This window comes from Lampetra planeri, chromosome 37 (assembly GCF_965212315.1).
Source record: "Lampetra planeri chromosome 37, kcLamPlan1.2.h2, whole genome shotgun sequence".
Lineage (NCBI taxonomy): Eukaryota > Metazoa > Chordata > Hyperoartia > Petromyzontiformes > Petromyzontidae > Lampetra > Lampetra planeri.
Genome location: NC_136143.1, coordinates 6,320,651 through 6,343,019, shown reverse-complemented (window position 1 = coordinate 6,343,019; position 22,369 = coordinate 6,320,651). Strand labels below are relative to the sequence as shown.

Below are 22,369 nucleotides of genomic sequence, written 5' to 3'. Positions count from 1 at the left end.
GAAGCCTTCGACCCTGGTGACCGCCATAAGCCAGTTTCTATCCGTTGCTGGATGAAAGTCTGCTTATGCCAATGCCACTGCCACTTGTCTTGAGCCGTCTGCGATTTGTGTGCGCGTATTGCGGGTACAATGGAGTGTGCACTCTGATTTTGTGGATATGTTGCGTCCTGGAGCCGTCCGATGCGAGTTGGAAGATTTGTCGACGGGCACAAAAATCCGACAGATGATAACATATTTTATTAGTTCATAAAACAAAACGTAAATCCAGTTAATTTAACTGACATTGCATCGCAGAATTAGGAAATGTGTATCAGGATTAACTACACACACGAACACAACCTTAGTGCAACTCTTTACAATTACAGTGCCTTCACTGCACAGTCGTGGCAGGGCCCAAATACATTAAGGCGGTGTATTCTTATGTTTTTTCGGTAAAGTCACGTAGGTAAAGAATTAAAATTAATAAAAGTAAAATAAAAATGAAATAAAAAAAAACCTAATTCTTTACCTACGTGACTTTACCGAAAAAACCTAAGAATATGAATCCTTGCAGTCACGAAAGCTTCAAATCTAAAATTAAGGCGGTGGTTCGCGTCGTTGAACATACGCGGGTCGGTGGGACGACAGCGGAGTGGCCGAGTGCGTGGGACCTTTAACCTCCCCGCCTTCACCACGTGGCTCCAAGCCGGCGAATGACTGCACTTGACAGCAGGTGGCGCCGTGGGCTCAACTCGCAGACGGGAAAGTCGCGAGTTCAAATCCCCGTCGGCTCATCGTCCCCTCTAGGGTTGTTGAAGTGAGTACCGCCTGGAGGGAAGAACTGAGTGACCTCCCGTCATAGGAACGAAGAGTTTCCACCACTGTTCACTCTCCAGGTCGGATCACGCCCTCTCAAAAAAACAAACTTGTATTTTGAAACAAACAAAAAATTGCATTGCTCTTTCTTTCCTTTCGATCTTGAGATATCAACAGAATGATGGGCGTACAGCTCAATAAATCGACTGTAAAAGAATGATGGCGATGATGACCATGATTACTGCGCAGCTATCGGAATTGCATACCTGTCAACCCCTTATCAGCGCCAACCTTATTACAGACCAATTCAGACTTTATTGGTAACCGCGTGGCCTTATAAATCTCAACGTTCATTCTTCAAAGTCCCATCACAAGAGGGAGAAACACGAACAAATAGACCAAAAAAATGTTGTTGCCCGTATTGAAACGTCTGTACGCCGCCGTATGGACCTGAAAACTCAACTTCCCTGCACAAGAAAACGGATAAACCGTGTGGGTTGACAGGTATGGAATTGCACTGTGATCGGACCCACAGCAAAATACGCAGAGCACTCGGCCATCCACGCGCTGCCAACCCTCGGCCTTGTGGTGGATGCCGGTTTGCGCCAGGACAAGGTTGATTCAAGGTCGGGTGACGTCAAGTCAGGTCGCACGGACAGCATCAGGGGTAGGGCAGGAGCGCCAGCTGACTGCTGCCTGGCGAGCTGTAGCTCATAGGTAACTCACCAGTGGGGGAAGTTACCTGTCATGACCGGTCCATCCCAGTGGGAAGTTACCCCCCATTTATTTTATTACATTCACTCCCTATTTACGTTCACTCTCCCGGACGTCTGTGAAAAAGAGCTTAGTGGCTCATCGGATTCCTCCAGTCTAAACAAAGATTCTGATTCTGAACTCACTCCCTTGGTTTCGTCGTGGCCAGCGGTGGCCTCTGAAACACCTCGCCACGACGTTGCTCCTCGGCCGCCCTCCTCTGCTCCTTCTGCTTCCGCTCGGCATCCGCTCCGTAGTGAACCGAGGTCAGGTCGGGTCAGGGTCGGGGTCGGGTGAAATAGGCTCCGGGTGCTCACTGCTCAGGCGGGTAGAGGCGCACGAGGTGCTGCACCCTGGTCGGGTAGCCCGTGACGGGGCAGCGGCCGTGCTCGCGCACGTAGCCGTACGCGCACGGGTAGCACAGCACCACGCCTGACGTCGCCAGCGCCGTGTCGTTGGTGCGGCGCCGTCGGCACAGGGGGCACACGCCGGGCGGCACGGCCGGCCCATCCCCCAGCTCCGCATCTGCCGGGGGTTGCGGCGGCAGAGACGGCGAGCGGGTTAGAAGCGTCAAAGTGCCGTTGATGGCGGAAGGGCCTCGACCAGACGGAGCTCTGGAAACCCTCTCAACAAGGTATTTGGTCTACTATTGCGCGCTGGCCCAGGCATGTTAGAATTGGTGGGAGTACCCACGCTTTACCCCACCATACTCAACATGACAATTGACTAACTGTGGTGTACCCATTTATACTGCCGGATGGAAAGATAGGCGGGGGGATTCAAGAAAGTCGTTTCAATTGCCGCACCGGGAGATGGAACCGGTGACCCAGTGTGATGACCATCGTCGTGTGCGCGTGTTTAAATGGGTAATTAGCGATGTACCACCAACCCTTCCCAATAAACATATACAATACCTTCTCAGAGCTGGAATTCAACCAATTTAACGGCTGGAACCATCATCGCTCTACACCGGAGCACCCAGTTGAATCACAGTTTGACGCCTTTGAACCCCGACACAAACCCAGGATCCTCGGCGGTCCTGGCTCAAGCGTCTCTCTAACCTCCCTGCGCCACGTCGCTCGCTTGTCAAAAAATATTTTTTACGAAACGCGATGAAGGGAGGCACAGACGCTGCCCGCGTGCGCGCGACGACACACACCTGCGTGCAGGTGAATGGGCGGCGGTGGCGTCGGCAGGTCGGGCAGCAGGAGCGACGACGCGCCGCCGCCGCCGCCGCCGCCGCCCAGGAGACTCGACCCCACGTCGCGGAGCGCGTAGAAACTCTCGAGGAACTGCAGGAAGAAGACGGCGACGGAGAACGCGGCCGAGATGTTGACGGCGGCGTGCGACGCCAGCGACCCCAGCGCCCCGAGCACACCGCTGTAGTGACAAGGACAAATAATCCTCCGTGTCGCTTACGTGGGTACATTGCTTCACCGACGGTCCAGCACTCACCGATTGCTTTCGTATGAACACACCCGTGCGATCAGTTGCACGCAACTTGGTTGTTGCATCCAACGCGGTTGTTGCACGCAACTTCGTTGTTGCATGTGACTGAACGGCTTGTGTGTGGACGCCTCTCTAAGCAGGCAGTGAAGTTGCGCGATTTGGTCGCGCAACTGATCGCCCTGATGTGGACCCCGCCGTCAACATCTCGCCATGGTGGCAAGATGTTAACTGCCTCACCTGTTATACAGGAGGTCGTCGGTTTGATCCAAACTCTGACGCCCTGTATATTTGGAGTTTGCATGTTCTCCCCGTGGTCGTGTGGATTTTTCTGCAGGTCCTCCGGTTTTTCCCTCACGGTTAGAAACATGCGATTAGAATATTTGGCTGCTATAAAGTTCCACATGATAAGCCACTTCGTTGAGCTATCATTTGGGGCCAGGTCACTTCTGAATAAGAGCTACATTGCTCCGTGGGCCTTACCTAGTAAAAGTAAAAGCTTAGTTTTGGTTTAGTTTCCAAAGGAACTTTTAGTGGTGAACACAATTGTCCACTGTTTAGTTTTAGTTTTCAGCAATTTAGTTTTTAGTAGTTAGCGTTGGGGGCACCGCACTCCTTCCCCTCCTCCTCCTCCGACGCCGCCCGCCGGTCTGTGCTACCGGACCCGTGATGTCGCGGCAGCGCCAGCGGTCCATCCTCGGAGCCGGCGCCGTCGAGGGGCGAGCGGCAGACGAGACGCACGCCCGCGAAGCGAAGCAGCGGCGAGTGGTGGCGGCCGCGCCCCAGCGCGTAGCTCAGCTGGTGCCAGAGGCACACGCCCTCCCAGGTCATGTGCACAAACGGGAAGGCGGCCAGGAAGGCGCGGTACAGCCTGGGGTGGGTGAGGGGCACAGAAAAACAACACGGGCGAAGATCCCCCGTGAAGCCTTAACTGAGCGTTGGGGCGAGTGCTATTTAGCGGGCACTTATGAAAAGCGGGCATGGGACACGACGAGGTTGTGGTGTGGTTCACGTCACAAATGCGCAGCCGTGTCTCCTCAGTGCTCATGTTTACACACACTGCACCAGGTATTCCTTTAAGGTCAACCAAGCGAAGGCCAAGGACCGGTTCTGATGTTAGCCGTGACCGGGAATCGAAAACAGGTTGCCGAGTTTGTAGCACAGTGCACCAACCGCTGTGCGCTACCTCTCTCGATTCTTACACTCGTAATACATTTCAGCGTCTAACATGCGTGGACGACTCAATGACCTACGATTCATGGAATTAAGCTGTTACATATGCGCTAATGGGATGAACAACACTGCACAAACAATTAATATAAAATGTCAAACAATACAAAAGGCAAAGGTACAGTCCAGAAATTCCTGCTCACACCACTGCTGGCCCATGGGCTTCTACGAGACTGAGCTTCAGAGCCCCCTTTCGAGGGTATTTTGGCCTACTCTTCCGTGCTGACCAGACGTTTTGGAAGAGGTGGCAGTGCCCACAGTTTACCCCTCATCCTCCCACCCCCCACACACGACCTGCCAATTTACCGCTGTACTGCTCGGCGGACAGAGGCAAGTAGAGGGTCGGATTTAATAAACTCGTCCATTGTTTTCAACCGCCACGCCGGGAGAAATCGGAACTGGCAACTTAATACTGTCAAAAAAGAAAATGTTTTACTCCCAACTGACTTGACGCTGCGCGAGTCCGGCAGGTGAATGCCGCAGTCCATCTCCTCTCGGATCCTCGCCACCAGCCGCTCCACCTTCAGCCGCAGGTACGGCGCTGCCACCAGCAGCGCCAGCGACAGGAAGAACTCGCGGCGCGGCAGGCGCGAGCCGGCCGGCGCCCCCGGGCGCTCGGGGACTCGCTTGAGGTCGTAGAAGTTCTCCGAGAAGGAGGCGGAGTTGCGCAGCAGGCTGTGGCGCTGCAGCAGGAAGTCCAGCAGCAGATAGAGCTCGTCGAAGCGGCGCCACGCTTGACCGAAGAGCGCCGGGCGGGATTCGGCTAGCACCTGCACGCGCTCGTGGTGGGTGTGCGGGTGGATGGTTGGTTCACGAGTCGATGTCAAGACACTGCTAGCGAATGGCGATGTGGTATTATAGGGGCTCAGTGGCAATGTCGAGGTCTGCTGGCCATAACGAGAGGGCTTCAGGAGAGAGAGAGTTCGTGTGGTGTTGCTACTCCTCCGTTAAAGCAGCAAGGACTACAGTGGTTTACAATACGGTTCACAGTTTGGGTGGCATGGCCACAATCGCACTCCTGTGGCTTGTGACTTTTAGTTCCCGTCATGAAGGAGATGTGCGCATCGGCCTGGTTTTGATGATATGATGCGGTAGATGGTTACACCGGCGCCTTCGAGGAGGAGGAACGTCAAAGCCATGAGGAGGTGCGATGACGTTTGTGTTTCGAATTCGGTGTTGTATTCTGGACGTCCGCATTGTTCTGTTCTGTGAGAATCTAGGGTGCGATCAGGATTTGAGTCGGTGGCGAGGCACAGATTGCAAACATTTCCATGAACACTGAGAACTAGAGGTGCCGGTGGCCGGTTCACCGGTTACCATCTAATTACCCCAGTGTGGGGTACAGACAGGTGTATGGATGTCCACGCTGCTCAGGTGTGGTATTGCAGTGTGGGTATTGGGATGGTCATGAATAATGACGGGAGTGGAAGTCTTAGGGATGGAACTCGGCCGATAAGTCACCTGCCGAGGAGATGGAGCGGTGAAATGAGCTCGTGTGCAGGTGCCAAGGTGAATTGTTGCTGCAAATGAATCGTGAGCGATGGCGACTGCTTTGGGGTGGAGACCTTCGTCTAGCAGTGGCCAGAGCCGTCCATGGGGGTGGGGGGGTGGGGGGGTGCGGGGCAAATAACACTGCGTGGACCCCCCCCCCCCCCCCCCGATGCCTTCAACCCAGAGGTCGCAACACGGCTGGGTACGGGTACCCGTTTGTGACCCTGGTGCGGCCGGGTACGGGTAAGGAATCAAAACCCATTTGCGACCTCTGCTTCAACCTAAACCGAAAGTATTTCATCTGACGCCGTGACGTCGACGCGCGGGGCCCGGAGCGGTCTCCCCCTATTCGCCGTACCCTCGGGACGGCTCTGATCGCGGCTCGAGATCATGATGATGCCCAGGGCGAGTCTGACCTTGCACGCGTGCCCCAGCGCGGGCCTCACTGCCGACACGAGCCCGTCCTGGGCGAGGGCCTCGAACACGGAGGGGGCCCCGTCCAGGGCCGTGGCGGCCGAGGCGAGGTGCGCGCCATGCTCAGCCATGAGGCCCCGGGTGGAGGCTGCGGTGAGAGGAGGGGTCGCAGTGTGTGTGTGTGTCATAGCTGTCAACCGCTTATCAGTGCCCTACCTTATTACAGACCAATTCAAAACTTATTGGTCACCCCGTGCCCCTTATAAATGTCAACGTTCATTCTACAAAGTCTCATCACAAGGAAGAAACAAACAAAAAGACAATTTTTTTTTGCCCGTATTGAAACGGCTGCACGCCGTATGGACCTGAAAACTCAATTTCCCTGCACAAGAATACGGGGTAAACCGTACGGGTTGATAGGTATGGTGTGTGGTGTTTGGAGAACAGGCGGTGCATCTGCCAGTCGTCTCAGTCCATGAAGCCACGGCACCTTGCGCCTGTCCAGTGAAACTGCTCGCAGCGAGCCTTCGACACTTCACGTGACGGCCTCCAAGTGCACCTAGCCTGGCACAAGCGCTGCAGTGACGTCACCGCCATTTAGTGGCGAGTGGTGGGCTGCTGTTGTGCGGATTAATTTGGACACACGCACACAGGAAGCGATTTGCCTCGGTCTGAGTGAACAGAGTGCCGAATGGACAGATGGTTGCAGGGTCGTCTGGAACTCAGTAGACTGTAGTAAATATTTTTTTATTTTATTTTACAACGCATGTTGACTCTAAATGTGGAGGAAAACCCCGAAGGACATGGAGAAAAATCCACGCGTTCACGGGGAGAGAGATAAACACGCAAACTTCAAATATACAGCAGCAGGCGTCAGGGTCGAGATGGAACCCACGACCTCCCGCACACCAGGCGAGGGAGTTAACATCTTGCCACCGTGTGGCACCCAAGTGCAGGAGGACCTGAGGTTAAGTTGACTGATGGGGGCGGAGGAGCTCAGTGGACCGATTCTGGAAGGACCAGCGGCTGGGGCGCTTTGTGTCGAGGTCGGCAGATTTGTGAGCAAGTGAAGGTCGGCTCGGAACTGGATGGAGAGATGCGGTGCAGGAGAAACCTGCAGCAAGTGAACTGGCGTGGTACGGGAGAGACTTGCAACTGACGGGGGGAATGGAATGGTACAGGAAGGACGTGCAGCTGAGTGGACTCGCTTTCAACCACCCCGCCTGAGCTTGAGCTGCACATAGCCTAGGCAAAAAGGACCCTCATCTGCGAACGGAGGCCTCTGCGGTTGTTAACCGTTCACTCTTAAAACTCTCCGTCAACTCGAGGCCTGTTACATGCGCGCGCACACACACACACTGAGTAATACCGTCTGCACGCGGTCGAGAATTCCGCGCAATGCCACCGGAACCCTCGCGCTCACCTCCGGGCGCCTCTCGTCAACCCGGGGACGACTCAATCGTGTTGTTGTTGTTGTTCCCGATAGCCCGCACGGGAGGCGCGGCTCGGCTCTCCTTCCGCGGCGGTGGCGGCTCTCGCAGCGACTTTGATGAAAGGCGCGTGCGCGCGTGCACGCGCGTGTCCGTGAGCGCGTGCGCGTGTCCTGTGTCCGTGCGCGAGGCCGGCGCCCGCGCTCCGACTGGGAAATGCGGATGAAGGGCGGCGATGAGGGGGCGGGGCGCGCCTCTTCCCCCCCCACCCACCATCACGCAGACCGGGTTAAAGGGGACGCGCGCACTCTTTCCTTCGTGCCACCCGGGCAGCCGGGGGGGGGGGGGAACAAGGGGGGGCAGCCAGGGGGGGGCATCCAGGAGGGGGGGCATCCAGGGGGGGCAGCCAGGGGGGGGGGCAGCCAGGGGGGGGGGGGCAGCCAGGGGGGGGGGGAACAAGGGGGGGCAGCCGGGGGGGGTGGAAACAAGGGGGGGCAGCCAAGGGGGGGTGGGGGGCAGCCAGGGGAGGGGCAGCCAGGGGAGGGGCAGCCGGGGCGAGAGGGGGCAGCCAGGGGGGGGGGCAGCCGGGGGGGGTGGGCAGTCTCCTTTTGGTCTGCTGCTGCTTTCCTAAGGCCTTCCTACTGCTGATGTAGATGCAGAGGTAACGACTACAATTTCCCATTCGATAACCGCGTCAGGAATTAGCGGAACGTGTCGCCGTGATGTGTCTCCTTCCATTTTTGTGGATCCGGCACGCACACTCATGGATAGTTCTTAAGTTTACATAATCTGTGCATCGGGTATTTGCATCTGGCATGGGTTGTGAGGTGGACCATGAGCTTCGTGGGAGATCAAACCCAAAGCTCTTCTGCCTTTCACAAGGGGGCAGTGCAGCCACATGAGAAGAAGGCGGTACAGCACAAATGTGTGGACTCCCAATTGTGCCATCTGTATGGGATAGAGAGTTGCCTCCTCGCGCGCTGCAGAGGTTTTTCTCCCTGTGCTCCGTTTTCCTCCCGCATGTTAACACTCATTAATTGAACGATAACACCTTCATAGGTCGGCTACGTACGGTGCGAAAGTTCAGTTCATTTATTAGGTACTAGCTTGTACTACTCCGGCTTCGGCCGGGACTTGGATTCACCACACCCGGTCGCCTTTGTCTCCCCCAGTGGCGATGTTCACACCACAACAGTTACTCGTTTGAGGCTGTGTCGACCTAGGGGAGGCCCAGGACCGGTTAAAATAATCGTCACTGGTGGTGGCCGTGAGCGGGAATCGAACTCGGGTCGCCGGGTTCGTAGCGCAGCGCGCGAACCACGACACTACAATGCGTTGCGCTTCCACGTGTGCGGGTCACGTGACAGATGTGACGTCACAGCTCACTTGTCGTGCAAAAAATAAATGCATTATTGAGCTCCCCTCTCCCCCCCCCCCAAAAAGAAAGTGTATTTTTATAATGTTTGCATGGTGTACAGTCTGGAAAGTACCCACATGGCAAATTTAAAGTTTGTTGCATGTCGGAAAGTACGCTAAAGATTTTGAACAGACACACATAATCACAACTTTGCCTTTTATATATATGGAGATAACCCTGTGAGCCATGCGGCTCTTGACTCGGGTGCAACGCAACACACAAAAACATGAACAAGAAAAAGCACCGTATATCAACATTGTGTGCAAAAATCCCAGTGGGATGCAAGTCAAACAATAACAACTAGAAGACAATTTAGATTAAAGTTATCAGTCCAACTCTGTACTACAACAAACAAATATGGCTAAACCAAAACGTTTTCGAAATCACCAAAATAAAGCTATAAAAATGTAACAGTGATCATAGGAACTGTGATTCAAATTTAACAATAAACGATATACAAAACACGTACACAGTGCATACATATCGAGGACCGCAGAGCTTGGAGAGGCAGATGGCGGTATTTGGCATCGGCTCACTGCCTGGCTGCAAGCCTCTCCCACTCGCCTGTGCTTCCTTCCTCGCGCTTTCCAGTCGTTCTCTCTTTCGTGTGTGAGAGTGAGCAACTACGGTGTGCGTTACAATTGCTCTCTTTATTATTACACGCTTTTATTTAACTCACTCTGTTGTTGTCGTATCCTCAAATCTTGTAACTCAAATTTAACCCACTTCCCAATGTGATATCGACTGCAAACTTCGTATATTTACGTCTTATTGATGCCAATACTATATTTTATCGTAAAAAAAATATTTTTAAACAATCTTTTTATTACGCGCTTTCTATTAACTCACTCTGTCTGTTGTTGTTGTCGTATCCTCAAATATTGTAACTCAATTTTAACCCACTTCCCAATGTGCTATCGACTGCAAACTTGGTATACTCATGTCATACTGATGACAATACTATATTCTATCATTAAAAATAAAAAAAATAAACCATATTTTGAATATGTTATGTTTCGGCTTGGGTTTAATTGTCCACGCTCAACTGACGTTGGCTGTAAATCACCACGGTCCCTTACGTTGTGGCAAGCTTCGGGGCCACTTCCTGGAGTTGTGGAGTTTTGCCATTACGAGTACGGTACATTTCATTAAAGCGTGTTTAAAAAAAAGTATTTTTAAATATTACTTTTCATTGCATACCCCCTCCTCGCGCCCGTCGTTACTTGCAATCACAGCAGTCGGGTTATCGATTGATTCATGGATGAATATTTAAGGTAGAAACCGGAATTGACAACTCTGGCTGTCCGCCTGATGATGCTAGTTGTAATTACTGGTGAAAGGTCACGGTATTCGAATTGTAAATGTTGTGGGTTTACTCTCCAACACACCTGTGTGCTGTACTAGCACATAATTGACATGTTTTGTTAAAAAACAAACTTTACTAAATGGATGTGTCGAACAGTAACCCCTGGCAACTAACTCGACTTACGAACAGTAACTTCCTGGAACCTAACTTGACTTATGAAGAGTAACCCCCTGGGTATTTAACTCGACTTACGAACACTAACCACCTGGAACCGAACTCGACTTACGAACATTAACCCCCTGTAACCTAACTCAACTTACGAACGGTAATACCCCTCGAAGCTAACTCGACTTACGAACATTAACCCCCTCTAACCTAACTCGACTTACGAACGGTAACACCCCTCGAAGCTAACTCGACTTACGAACGGCAACCCCTTGGAACCGAACTCGATCGTAAGTAGAGGAGACTCGATTTTTTAAATGAAATTTTAAAAATAAAAATCTTTAAAATAAATTTTTAAAAATAAAAATCGACGAAGCGAGCCCCCCTCCCGGCTCCGGTCCTCTTTAAAATAAATAAATATACAAAAGGGATGCACGTCACGTCCGGTCGGCTCGACACCCCGGCAGCCATCTTCGTTTGGGGCGTTGATTCATCCCCGGCCACTTGCGAGGTCCCCCGTCACTCACGGCTCTTCGTCGTCTTCTTCTCAGACCAGCGGCGGGTATCTTAACCTCCTCCCCACCCCGACCAACCCCGCTCCCTCCCTTTGCATCGGTCTTCTTTTGCTTTAATTTTGCGTCATTTGTTTTGAGGTGTCTGAACGGGGCTTGTTCGTGAAGCGTAAGTTGTTCGGGTGACCGGTGCCGTTGTTGGTCGCGGCCTCTGCCCGGCCCCGTACGCCTATTCCCGTAGGGCGTCCAGGCAAGGCCGAGGCTTTTGCACGAAACGCTAGGCCCCTGCTGCCAAGTCTCGTATTTTTGAGCCGAGCGTGTATTTTGAATGGCGAGCGCGCGTCTCACGAGTGTATTTGTCGCCGATGGGACACCCCTCGTCGTGCAAGGGTTGCCGACGTGTTGTCACGTTGTGTTGAATGATTAAAATAGTGTTCTGTTTGTTGCGGTCTGTCACGTCAGCTGTCAAGTCTCCTTAGCAAATGCTGCGTCGCGTCTTTCTAAATTTTGTCCACTTTGTATGTTAGCTCCGTCTTTGGTGCAGAAACTGAGTCCGATATAATTGAGTTGTGTAATTTGTAAAGAATTGCAAACGCAATTTGAGTTGACATTGCACATGTAATAGCAATTATACGGCAAGGTGGCTCGGTATAAACTCGTACCAATTTGTGGAGCAGTCGGGTTGTGGATGTCCCATGAAAGACTCGGCCCTGCCATAGGAATGCCGAATTGTCCATTACTCGCTGTAAACGGAAGATGAATACCGCCTCAATTCCCATACTGAGTAGAACGTCGGTTCGATTACACATTTGTTTTAATTGATCCCATGTCTGCTAGAATGTAACTCCCAATTTGTAATTTACATTTGTAGAGAAGCTGAGGAGGGGAACATATACACATAGATTGCCGTGTGCAGCAATTGTACACGGTTATACATTACACCAGGGACTTACCTCTGTGGACCTTTTATAACCCGATTTTAACTCGTGGTGGTAATTATTCCAAGAGGAGTCTGCTCCATTCGTAGAGCGATTTTAGCCCGTGATCAATTCGGTCCGGAATGCGAGCCATCTTTGTCAAATTTCGAATTCGAAAGCAGGCTTTGAGCCTGGAATGGGTGACCACCATGCACATCATAGCCCGCTGCAAGGCTATGTCGTGGGCAGCTTGATGTTTCCCGTCTTCTCAAACGCACAATGACCAGCGTGGTGAAGTATTATCACATAATAATACTCGCAAATCGCACAGCGTTGTTAAGGCCTCATCCAGCATCGGATTTACAAAGTTGTGTACAGTACGAGTACGTTTTTGGTTGTGGTTTAGGACATCTGAAACATTCATAAAGCAGCCAGCTGGTGGGAGAAGGCAACCCCATAATTTTTTCCATGAGCCGCTGTCTTGTCAACTGGTGGATGATGACTTCCCCATGCCGATGCCACCCACTCTGTTATGCTATGCCATGTTACATCTCCTGCACGTGAGCATTTCCGCACTGGTTATTCTCTCTGGCATTTACTCTGCTTTGGCTGCCATTCCATCCCGAGTCTTGTCCATTGCTTTCAGCAATGGGGGCAGCTCAAGCCCACTTATCTCAACATTTATTAAGATCTCAATTTTTTTGGTTTCTTCCGTGATCAGTGTTTCTATTTCTACGTCTCATTGTAGCAATTCTGAGCACAGTTTTCCATGCTATATTTTCAATGTTTGTTCTGTTGTGTTGGTCATTGTTCATGTTTCTGCCCATATGTCATAGATGCCAATATGCATTGAATGAAAATTGTCATCTTCAGCCACATTGGTGCTTTTCATTATACGACTCATTATCTCATAGTAAGGCTTCTTTTCCAATAACAATCTGCGTTTTGGCATATCATTGCTCTTTTGACAAAACGTACCTGTATGGAATGCCACCGGTATCTACATTAACTGCCGTTGATTTTATAAATTGGTTGCTAACGTTCCTGCCAGAAAACATTGAGAGGTGGGTGTTTTATAAACATATTTTCGAAGTTTAACTGCAGGGCAGACATTCATTGATGTATTTTATTTAAAACTGGCTGAGATCCCATTAAGACAACAGGTCTCCTTTAGAAGAGACACATGGGTGGATCAGGACGTCCTCGTGCCATGTGGCTTTTGGGGGTTATTTGACCGTTCTTCACCACACTGGTCAGTGCGTATTTGTGAAGGCAGGGGTATTAGATGTTAGGAAGTAGTATGGTATGAGAAATATATTTTTCTTTACTGTCCCTTGCTGTAAATCTAGCCCCACAACAGCCAAACATACGAGTTTTATCTTGGTGATTGCCAATCAAAGTACTATCCAGGTTTTTAAACACTGCTTAGCTTTCTGCGTTTCTCAGTTGGGTATTTATCCAGGTTATTTTAGTCAGTGGTATTGGTAAAATATCAAAAATAGATCTTAAATTGCGGGATTGCAAGCGTTAAGCAGGATTTTCAGACGGACAAAAAACTCACGAGTACATGTATGTATCATGCAATTATAAATACAAAATAGTAATTGAGAGTTGCTTACTATCGGTGATTTTTGTTTTGCCAGAAAAGGATTGTCATCATCTATGTGTGTCTCTCCTTATCAGTCTTCGTGCAGATTTAAAAATGACAGACTCCAAGTACTTCACGACCACCAAAAAAGGTATGTGGGTGATAAGTGTCTTTTTTCCTACTGGGTATTAAGTATTGTTGTTTTTTGTGTAAGGAAATGCAGAGTATTGTACAAAGAGATTGATGTAAGCAGTGCACTAATGAACACCATATATGACCTCAAATTAAGTCGATGTACAGGAATTTATTTGGCAACATGATAATTAAATTACCGCTTTGTTTACCAACCTATGGGATGTCTGGTGCATTGTTTTCCAGCAGCATTTGTTTGCGCAGGCAAACGCCAGAGTGATTTCGGCTCTCTGAATCTGATCAGCAGAATGTGGCTTTCTAAACACCGTTAGCAAGCTTGGTGTTATAGGCAAGAACATTCCATGAACACTGGAAGGTTTATTCAATGTAGTACAGCAACGGTGTACAAAGTGTGTTGTGCATGGAGAGGCCTGGATCAGGGCCAACCTGGTGCTCTGGAGAGCGGGGAGGTATGACTGGCTGTTATCTGAAGCAGTGACTAATGTTTTAGCAGTTATTTCAATCATGGCCTGCTTATCAGTTACATGAATCTGATCCAAGTTATCATTTGTGAATTTTGTGACTTCCTTTTTCAATTAATATAATCCTGGTCATGGACACAGCATCACACCTTTGACAAATTATTTGTGACTTTGGAATGTCACAAACTTTGACAAATTATTTGTCTGTGGAATGTCACAAAGTGCCACTTCTGTGTGTTCAAAGTGCTCGATTTAAGCCACGACATTTTTACTATTTATGCCCATGGCCCTGGTGCCTCTTGTTTCTCACAAACATTATTTTCATCACTGGGCGGCGGCAAAACTCGCACCAGTTTTTTCAACCCATCTCGAAGGATATCGTCTGTCAAGCCACTGGATGTTGTGATGGCTGTATGGCGCCCACCAGTTCTTGAGGCGTGTTCCTTTTTTGCCGCGTGACCCAAAACAACAGGAAGGTGGCCACATGACGGGGTCATGATTATTGCAAAGCATGTGTGCACTCAAGAGTGCTTTTAGAAATTATACAGCACATTAGCGCTGCTCTTGTACTGCCGAATGTGCATAATTTAACAAGCATTTTGGTAAAAAAAAAATTTGAATGCAAGTACTCTTATGTTATTTACTTAACACACTTTAACAGGCCAACTTGAGCAAGAGCACATTAATGTCATTAAATAAAGAGCATATCATGTAAGAGTTTTTGGCCAAAAAACTTTGAATCTGAATTCTTTAAAATTAACATTAACACATGTCGATCATAATGTGTTTTGAGATGTGACAATTTGGCCCCTCTGCAATTCAGTTGTGCAGAATCGGGTTCATATTTGTATTTAAGTATTATATATATTCTTAGGGCATGTAGATTTATAGTTTCCAAAGTCATGAATCTGCAATGTATCCATGAACCTCACATATAGTTTGAAAATAATGTATTCAACATGTACCATTTGGTGTACGTGTCGCGATGGTAAGATCTTATTTGCTATCTTATTTGTTTAATTGTTTCACGCGCTCTATGTATTGTGCGCTTGGATGCACTTATTGTATTTCTATATTGTTAGTCTAAATAGTGCCAGTATCTCACGATGTTGTATACAGTAAGCATGTAAAACTAAACAGTACATAAAGATAAAACTAACAAGCAATGTAATGAAAGACAAAAAACACGAGTCAGGCAGATTAGGCTGTGGCCTGACGCTCTGCGCAAGCGGACATACTGAGCTCTTTGTTCCTTGCAGGTGAGATCTTTGAGCTGAAGGCTGACCTCAACAGCGACAAGAAGGAGAAAAAGAAGGAGGCTGTGAAGAAGGTGATTGCCTCCATGACGGTGGGCAAGGACGTCAGGTGAGGGCATGCTAACCGAAGTTCACTCTCGGAGCTTGTCGCGCCATTCTTATTTCACCCGTTGGGTAAATGCCGAAGTGCGATATTTCTGGACAAACTTGACGCCCGGTGTAAATGGAGGGAAAAATGACACACTGACATCACCGATCACGTGGCCGAATTATCCGGTGCAAAAATGCAACGTTCAGCAGAGTGGGCACTGCGTCCTGTTGAGTGTAAATAAACAGTGTAGGGCATGTGCAGTCCGTTGAGCGTGACAGTCATGGCGACCGCAGATTATCGACAGTGAAGGCAGAAGTTTTGGTTTGCAAGAATGCGTTGTTTCAAAACATTACTTTATATTATTTCTACTATGCTTTCTGTGCCATCTCTCATCATATGCCTTTATGGTGGTTTTTACAATGGTTAACACCGCCACGAAGGCCTATGTCCCAATCACTTGGAATGCATCCGAACGCAATCAGATTTTGAGAGTTAAGCACCCTTTTAGCCTGGATATTGCTTGGATGGGTGACCACTGTGCATGCCAGATTGTCATAGGCTGACACGGGACTGATACATTTTAGGTAGCAGGGAACAATGCAGAAAAAATATATTGTTGTTACTGTGCATCTTTGCTCCCTGCATTTGCCATCCCACACTGGCCAGCGGAGTGAAGTATGGTCAAATAACCTCCATGACCCTCATGGTATGATATGGAGGCCCTCATCCAGCAGTAAACTGACAATAGCCTTGTACATGGACCTGCTGATTACACAACAGGACTGAGTTTTTACATATTTCTCATAAAACCTTCCATGCGCACGGTCCATGTTGCGCAAACGTTTTTATGTGAACTTGTTTTGTTTGTAGCGCAGCCACATCTCCTCGGTGATAAAGCACCACCAACATACATTGGACGCGTGCGGTTTCAAAGCTTTCCAACTAAGCTTGATCGAGTTTCTGCATTGGCTCTGTCCGGCCATCGATTAATCTGTCTACAAAGGGGGGTGGGGGGGTGGCACTTTAACTCATGCAGATATCGCAATACGAACACAATACGCAATTTTAGCACAGAGTTGCATTACTATTAGGGACTTGCCCGATTTGAAACCGGCCAAATTGATAAAAGCGTTGTCCAAAACCCAGTAGACACCAAACCAGCACAAGGAGGGTAATTTGCCAAAAAATTTGCCGTCACATTCCCTATCAGCTTCATTAAATACTTCTGAAGACTGACGCATGTTGGAAAGTATTACTTCATCCGTGCGTATGCATGATTTTTGTTGCCCCAAACTCATTAATCATATTCATAAGCTGTAAGAACTTCACACGTGCGTGCGTGCGTGTCTGTGTGTACATACAGTGCGTTGTTCCCGGACGTGGTGAATTGCATGCAGACGGATAACCTGGAGCTGAAGAAACTTGTTTACCTGTACCTAATGAACTATGCGAAAAACCAGCCTGACATGGCCATTATGGCCGTCAACACCTTTGTCAAGGTGAGATCCATTGTCAGCAGCGAAGGTCGTGTTAAAAACAACGTTACTTTCGATGCGAGTGTCTTTGTGTGTTAAACATGGGGAATTGTAGCGGAGTGGTTTGCGCACTGCACCACAAACCCGGCGACCCGAGTTGGTTTCCTGCTCGCGGCCAACATCAGTGATGGTTGTTTGAACCGGTCCTGTGCCTCCACTAACCAACTCGCCCTTAAATCGGTACCTAATGTGGTCTGTAAACATAATCACTGGGGCGGCAAAGATGGCCAGGCGTAATATGCTGGCCATATCTCAACCCCATCATGCGTTGAAATACATCATCCCTTTATGTGTCTTACCGGCCTTAATAGGTGCTCTCTTTCAGCACTTACAGTCTGTGTAGGCTGCACGGCCGATCTTTGTCTTTGTTAAATGTGGCCTACGGAGCCTAGGCGGCAGTTTCGGTCAACATGTGGCATGTAGTGAGCGTGCCTGGAATGTAATGAGAAACAGCTGTGTCCAGTGTGCATTGATCAATTTATTTAAAACCGGTGAGAACGTGTTTAAATTTAAAATATTTATTTTTTTCAAGAACAACCTGTTTAAAAAAAAAAAAGTATCATAAACAAAATTGTTCTCACGCTTGTGCAAACAGTGCAATATATACATATATATGAACATTATGGCAACAAGCCGTGCGAGAATCGCGAACGGTAGTAGCGTTGGCCAACTTGCCGAAAGTCTCGCGGTGCAACCCGAAGTCGCTTCGGTGACCTTTGACCTTGCTCACTACTCCTGCCATGTTCGTGCCGTCCAGGACTGCGAAGACCCGAACCCGCTGATCCGCGCGCTGGCCGTGCGCACCATGGGCTGCATCCGCGTTGACAAGATCACCGAGTACCTGTGCGAGCCGCTGCGCAAGTGCCTCAAGGACGAGGACCCGTACGTGCGCAAGACGGCCGCCGTGTGCGTGGCCAAGCTCCACGACATCAACGCGCAGCTCGTGGAGGATCAGGGCTTCCTGGACACACTCAAGGATCTCATCTCCGACTCCAACCCCATGGTATGGACAATGTGGAGGGAAGTCCCAAGTGTTGCATGTTTTTTTTTGCTCCTTAACAGCACTTACCCCAACAGGCTATATCGGAAGTCTTGGCGTTTGCTTTGTTGTTGTGGGTTTTACTGGTAGGAACCTCCTGGTGGGAAGGGTGGGGCTGGTGGGGGGTGGGGCTGGGTGGGGGGTGGGGCTGGGTGGGGAGGGGCTGGTCACCCCGTGGTGCCCTTATAAAACTCAACGTTTAACCTACTCACGCCGGCTTGTGCCCGCCGTCACAGTGTAAGTGTGTGTTGCTTTTTAATATAGTACCCTGACGATGACATTCAGAGAAGTTATAACGGAGCCAGCGCTCGCTTGGCTTAAACAAATGGTGCTGAAAAATATGAATTCCGTTTGCCCAGTGTTATGGCCTTCATTGATATTTGTTTTTTTTGTCAAAAAGTCAAAAGTTATTTTCTTGCTCAAATAAGCATCGAGGCAGTAGCTCGCTCATCTCTCCCATTCACAGCTTCAAGCCAGTGGTGGAAATTCCTCATTCCGTATGGTGGGGGTAGGGTCTATTTATAGGACAACCACTGTTGACTTCCTCATGAAGTGGTACCTATTGTATCGACCTCTGAGGGATGATGGGCTGAGTCAACCACCTATCCTGGAATTGAACTCGCAAACTTCGGATTGCGAGCCGCTCACTCTGTTACTGTGCCACCAGGCCGATATTTGTTTTTGTGCGTACAGTACCTAAATCGTTATTTTATTATCTATCAAATTAATTGCAATGAACCACACGTTTCGTCTGGGGAGGTAAGTGAAGCTTTGTGTTGATTTGATTAGTCATCACAGCGCATTGTGAGATAATGTCAGGGGGAACCTTTTTAATGCAACTATGCAAAAGAATATTGAAAATTTGAGAATAGGTGTTTAACGCAGTCATTATCATATTCACAGCTTTTTTGCACGAGATATTTTTCTCTTAATATGCCAAAAATAATGTTATTCCAATGAGGATTTGCATATATTTTTTTGCGAAGGATTTGCATGTATTTAATTAAGGATTTGCATTAATGAATTAGCACTTAAAAGCAAACGTGTCTCCAAAGCGCTTTACAAAATCCACATAAATGATAATGACGATGCCAAGAGGATGTTGTGGGGGAAAGGAGAGATTGTGCGCAGTAAAAGAGAAATGGAGGTAGAGAAAGCAAGGGGGGGGAGAGTAGGGGGGAGACGAGAACCTCGTGAGCACAGCCCCCTTTTGAGTTTTCATTCCGCTTCAAACAAACATTTTCTTTCATCCATTCACACGTGGCCATGGGCTTTTGAAGTGCCGATTCTGTTGTTTTGCACAAAGCGTTAAATCAACACTACAGTGAACAGTTCAGTCACGATTAATTGCCCTTAATATGTGGAATAAAATTAAGCTGGTTCAATACGACCTATTTTATTAACCCGTGTTCATGTAGAACAGGGTAAAAAAAAAGTGTTTCCTCTGTTCACGTGAGCATTAAGGCGGTGCTCATCTCCTGTTAGGTGGACAATTCCACTTTGCTACGGTGCTGTAGGAATGTGGAATAGAATAACAACTGTTGTTTTCTGCACAAAGTAGTATCAATCTTATCAACCCTAGAGGGATGATGGTCCGATTCGACTGCCCCCCCCGCCCAACCAGATTTGAAGTCGATAAGCTGCTCTCTCGAACATGGTAGCAGTTTATTTGTTATAAAGATATTTTGTTAAAAACGGTTGTACAAAAACGATGTTTGTGAGCTCATATAAAGACGGTTACTGTTGCCATGATGAGAGAGCTAAGCTTGTAGGTATTTGCCTGCCTGGAAATAAAAACAAAATTCTCACACCAACCTCTTCCGCCACCTTCCCTCTCTCTAATCCACCTCCCACCCACCCGGCTAGGTGGTCGCGAATGCCGTGGCGGCGCTGTCGGAGATCAGCGAGTCGCACCCCAACAGCCAGCTCCTGGACCTGAACCCGCAGACTATCAACAAGCTGATGACGGCACTCAACGAGTGCACCGAGTGGGGACAGATATTCATCCTTGACTCGCTCGCCAACTACATGCCTAAGGATGAGCGCGAGGCGCAGAGGTGATGATGACACGAGGGTTGCCACTCCCCTCCCGCCCCTCCCTTTGTGGTTTGGCCCAACGCAAACTCGTGGGTTTGGCCAAGCCAACAAAATGCAGGTTGGTTGGTGGTGAAGCCGAATGGTCGCCCCTTTGGATTTGGAGCGCTGGGATGCTGTACTGTGGTTCGCAGTGGTACAGCTTTCGAGAGTGTGCACCTGCACTGGGTCCCGTGGGTCCGAAGGACCTGGGTGCTGATATATTTAGATGGGACGGAGGGAGGTACACTGGTCAGGTGGGAACCCTATTAATTCCTTGCATCGGGGCCCATGCCACCCATGCTCGGCCACTGGGCAATACTATTGTTTGGGACCAAAAAGTGGGTGATGTATTATCCTCGTTCTATTGTCTTTGAGAGAATGTCCATCGTGGAGATGGATTGTTGCATTGTATAACGATGAGAAATTGCGACACCTTCGGGAGACCAGCAATGAATAGATCATTGATGATGATATTGTCCTTCTTGCTCCATTCCCACAACTCGGATACAATAGGCCATTTCAAAGCTTGGCAAGATAACATTGTGCTTCTGACCGAAGCGTGCAAGCCCCGAGCGTCTCCAATTTCCTAACGCCTCCTGGAATAAAGTTGACAGACTCCTTGCCCCTCCCTATGAGTCCGCTGGAACTTGGACATAGCCAGGGTCGTCGTGTAGCGGTGGTGTCCTGCGAACTCTAACGAACTCGAGCTATTGACTTGCCTGTTTCATGGTCTGGTCGTCCCCCCCCCCCCGTCCCACCACCAGCGTGTGCGAGCGTGTGACTCCTCGCCTCTCGCACGCCAACTCGGGAGTGGTGCTGTCGGCCGTCAAGGTGCTCATGAAGTTCATGGAGGTGCTGCCCAAGGACTCGGAGTACCACAGCACGCTGCTCAAGAAGCTAGCGCCCCCGCTCGTTACGCTACTGTCGGCTGAGCCCGAGTTGCAGTACGTGGCGCTGCGCAACATCAACCTCATTGTCCAGAAGAGGTGAGCATCGGTTGACTCAGGGAAGGCGGTTATCTTAAATCGTACGTTTCTCTTTAAAAAATGTTTTTACCTTTCTCCAAGTTTATCACAATTGTGCTATCGGCCGCATGTCTTGAGATGAAGAATTCACGTGGATCCGCTCATTAGAGAGCGGGCCAAGGAAATTCTCACTTTTTCGTGACCTCTGATTTCTGCAGTAAGGAGCAGCAGCAGCACTTAGGGGCACACCAATAATAATATATTTCAATAAATAAGATGTTTCGACGAAAGCAGGGGGCTTGTAGAGTGGTGAAGCAAAATAATAATAAATATCTATTGGAGTTCTTGGGAAAATCGGGTAAAGTAGAAATGCATTCAATTCAACTTGTGTTGGCTGTTTATGGAAACAAGGTCCAATTGATTTCATATCATTCACTTGTAGGGGGAAAGGCATTGGTGGCGCACAGGTGATGAAGATACCTGCGTGCCGGCCGGTTTAGAACATCTGTTTTCTACGATGGTCGGATGGGCTCAGGGAGGTTAATACGGTGTCAAGAGTGCTTGAGCCCGCATGGCTGTAATCATGGGTTTAAATCCGGATTTTTTTTCCACCTGTGATTAAACCGTTCCCATGTGTAGCAGCATGCTGATGGTCTCGGCCTGATTCCCGATGCCGAAAAACCAAATATATATCCTTACATTTGGTTCTAAAAAGCAAAGCTTTTGTCTGAATTTAGGTATTCACTTTATTAAGTGTGTTTTAGATTTCAAAACGAAAACAAGGTTTGGTTGGCGTTCTATGAATACTCTCAGGGATCTAAACGAGGTGTGAAAAAAGTCACGTGTTTTCATGTTTCTGTTCAGCATTTTGAGATTCAAATTATTTCATCTTCTGGGACCATTCACTGCTAGCGTTCTGAATGGAATCTTGTTGTAATCTCACGACACAACGCTTGCAGCACCATTAGAATATAATTGCAGCCCGACCCTTCCGTATCTAATTATTCGCACAGTCATGGCTTAAACGTGCATTCAAGCTCTGCAACCCAGTTATCAACTGCCACAAACCACCTTCACCACCACAACCATCACTAACAATATAACATTCCCCATATAGTCTTTAACAGACTGTTGGTGCAAGTGCTGTTAGCGAGCACCTATTTAGGCTGAAATAGCACGCGAGGCGGTGCATGACCAGCGTTACGCCCGGCCACCTTTTTCTCCCCAATACTCATGTTTTACACACTGCAACCTAACGGAGGCCCACGACCAGTATGGATATTCGTCACTGATGCTGCCAGTGAGCGGGAATCGAACTGCAGTTATCGG

The 22,369-nt window shown here is 49.1% G+C and overlaps 2 protein-coding genes across 6 annotated transcripts in view; one reads left to right on the top strand and one right to left on the bottom strand.

Annotated features, from left to right (window-relative positions):
• Positions 1–776: 776 nt before the first annotated feature.
• Positions 777–7,793, bottom strand: PEX12 (peroxisomal biogenesis factor 12). Its single transcript, XM_078611897.1, has 6 exons — positions 7,553–7,793; positions 6,132–6,277; positions 4,672–4,994; positions 3,659–3,865; positions 2,708–2,928; positions 777–2,073 (listed from the first exon to the last, which is right to left on the bottom strand). Exons 2-6 carry the CDS (start codon positions 6,258–6,260, stop codon positions 1,862–1,864), a joined length of 1,092 nt encoding a protein of 363 aa, XP_078468023.1. The 5' UTR covers positions 6,261–6,277; positions 7,553–7,793; the 3' UTR covers positions 777–1,861.
• Positions 7,794–10,887: 3,094 nt separating this feature from the next.
• Positions 10,888–22,369, top strand: part of LOC144730980 (AP-1 complex subunit beta-1-like) — a 71,120-nt gene continuing 59,638 nt past the window's right edge. For 2 of the 5 annotated variants that reach the window (XM_078611896.1, XM_078611891.1), the window contains exons 1-7: positions 10,888–11,009; positions 13,560–13,615; positions 15,338–15,443; positions 16,789–16,924; positions 17,718–17,963; positions 19,866–20,056; positions 20,840–21,061. In XM_078611896.1, coding sequence (XP_078468022.1) covers positions 13,579–13,615; positions 15,338–15,443; positions 16,789–16,924; positions 17,718–17,963; positions 19,866–20,056; positions 20,840–21,061 — 938 coding nt within the window. In that variant the 5' untranslated portion in view covers positions 10,888–11,009; positions 13,560–13,578. Of the gene's footprint in view, positions 11,129–12,712; positions 12,790–13,559; positions 13,616–15,337; positions 15,444–16,788; positions 16,925–17,717; positions 17,964–19,865; positions 20,057–20,839; positions 21,062–22,369 lie in introns of all 5 variants that reach the window. The other 3 variants (XM_078611892.1, XM_078611893.1, XM_078611894.1) reach the window with 3 other exon arrangements.

What these genes read in the sequence shown, in the direction of transcription:
- PEX12 (XM_078611897.1), bottom strand. Translation starts at nt 6,260, where the DNA reads ATGGCTGAGCATGGCGCGCACCTCGCCTCGGCCGCCACGGCCCTGGAC. An exon ending in GCGCTGCCGCGACATCACGG is followed by an intron (nt 2,929 to 3,658) that starts GTCCGGTAGCAC and finishes TTGTCACTACAG; the next exon opens with CGGTGTGCTCGGGGCGCTGG. An exon ending in GCCCATTCACCTGCACGCAG is followed by an intron (nt 2,074 to 2,707) that starts GTGTGTGTCGTC and finishes AACCCCCGGCAG; the next exon opens with ATGCGGAGCTGGGGGATGGG.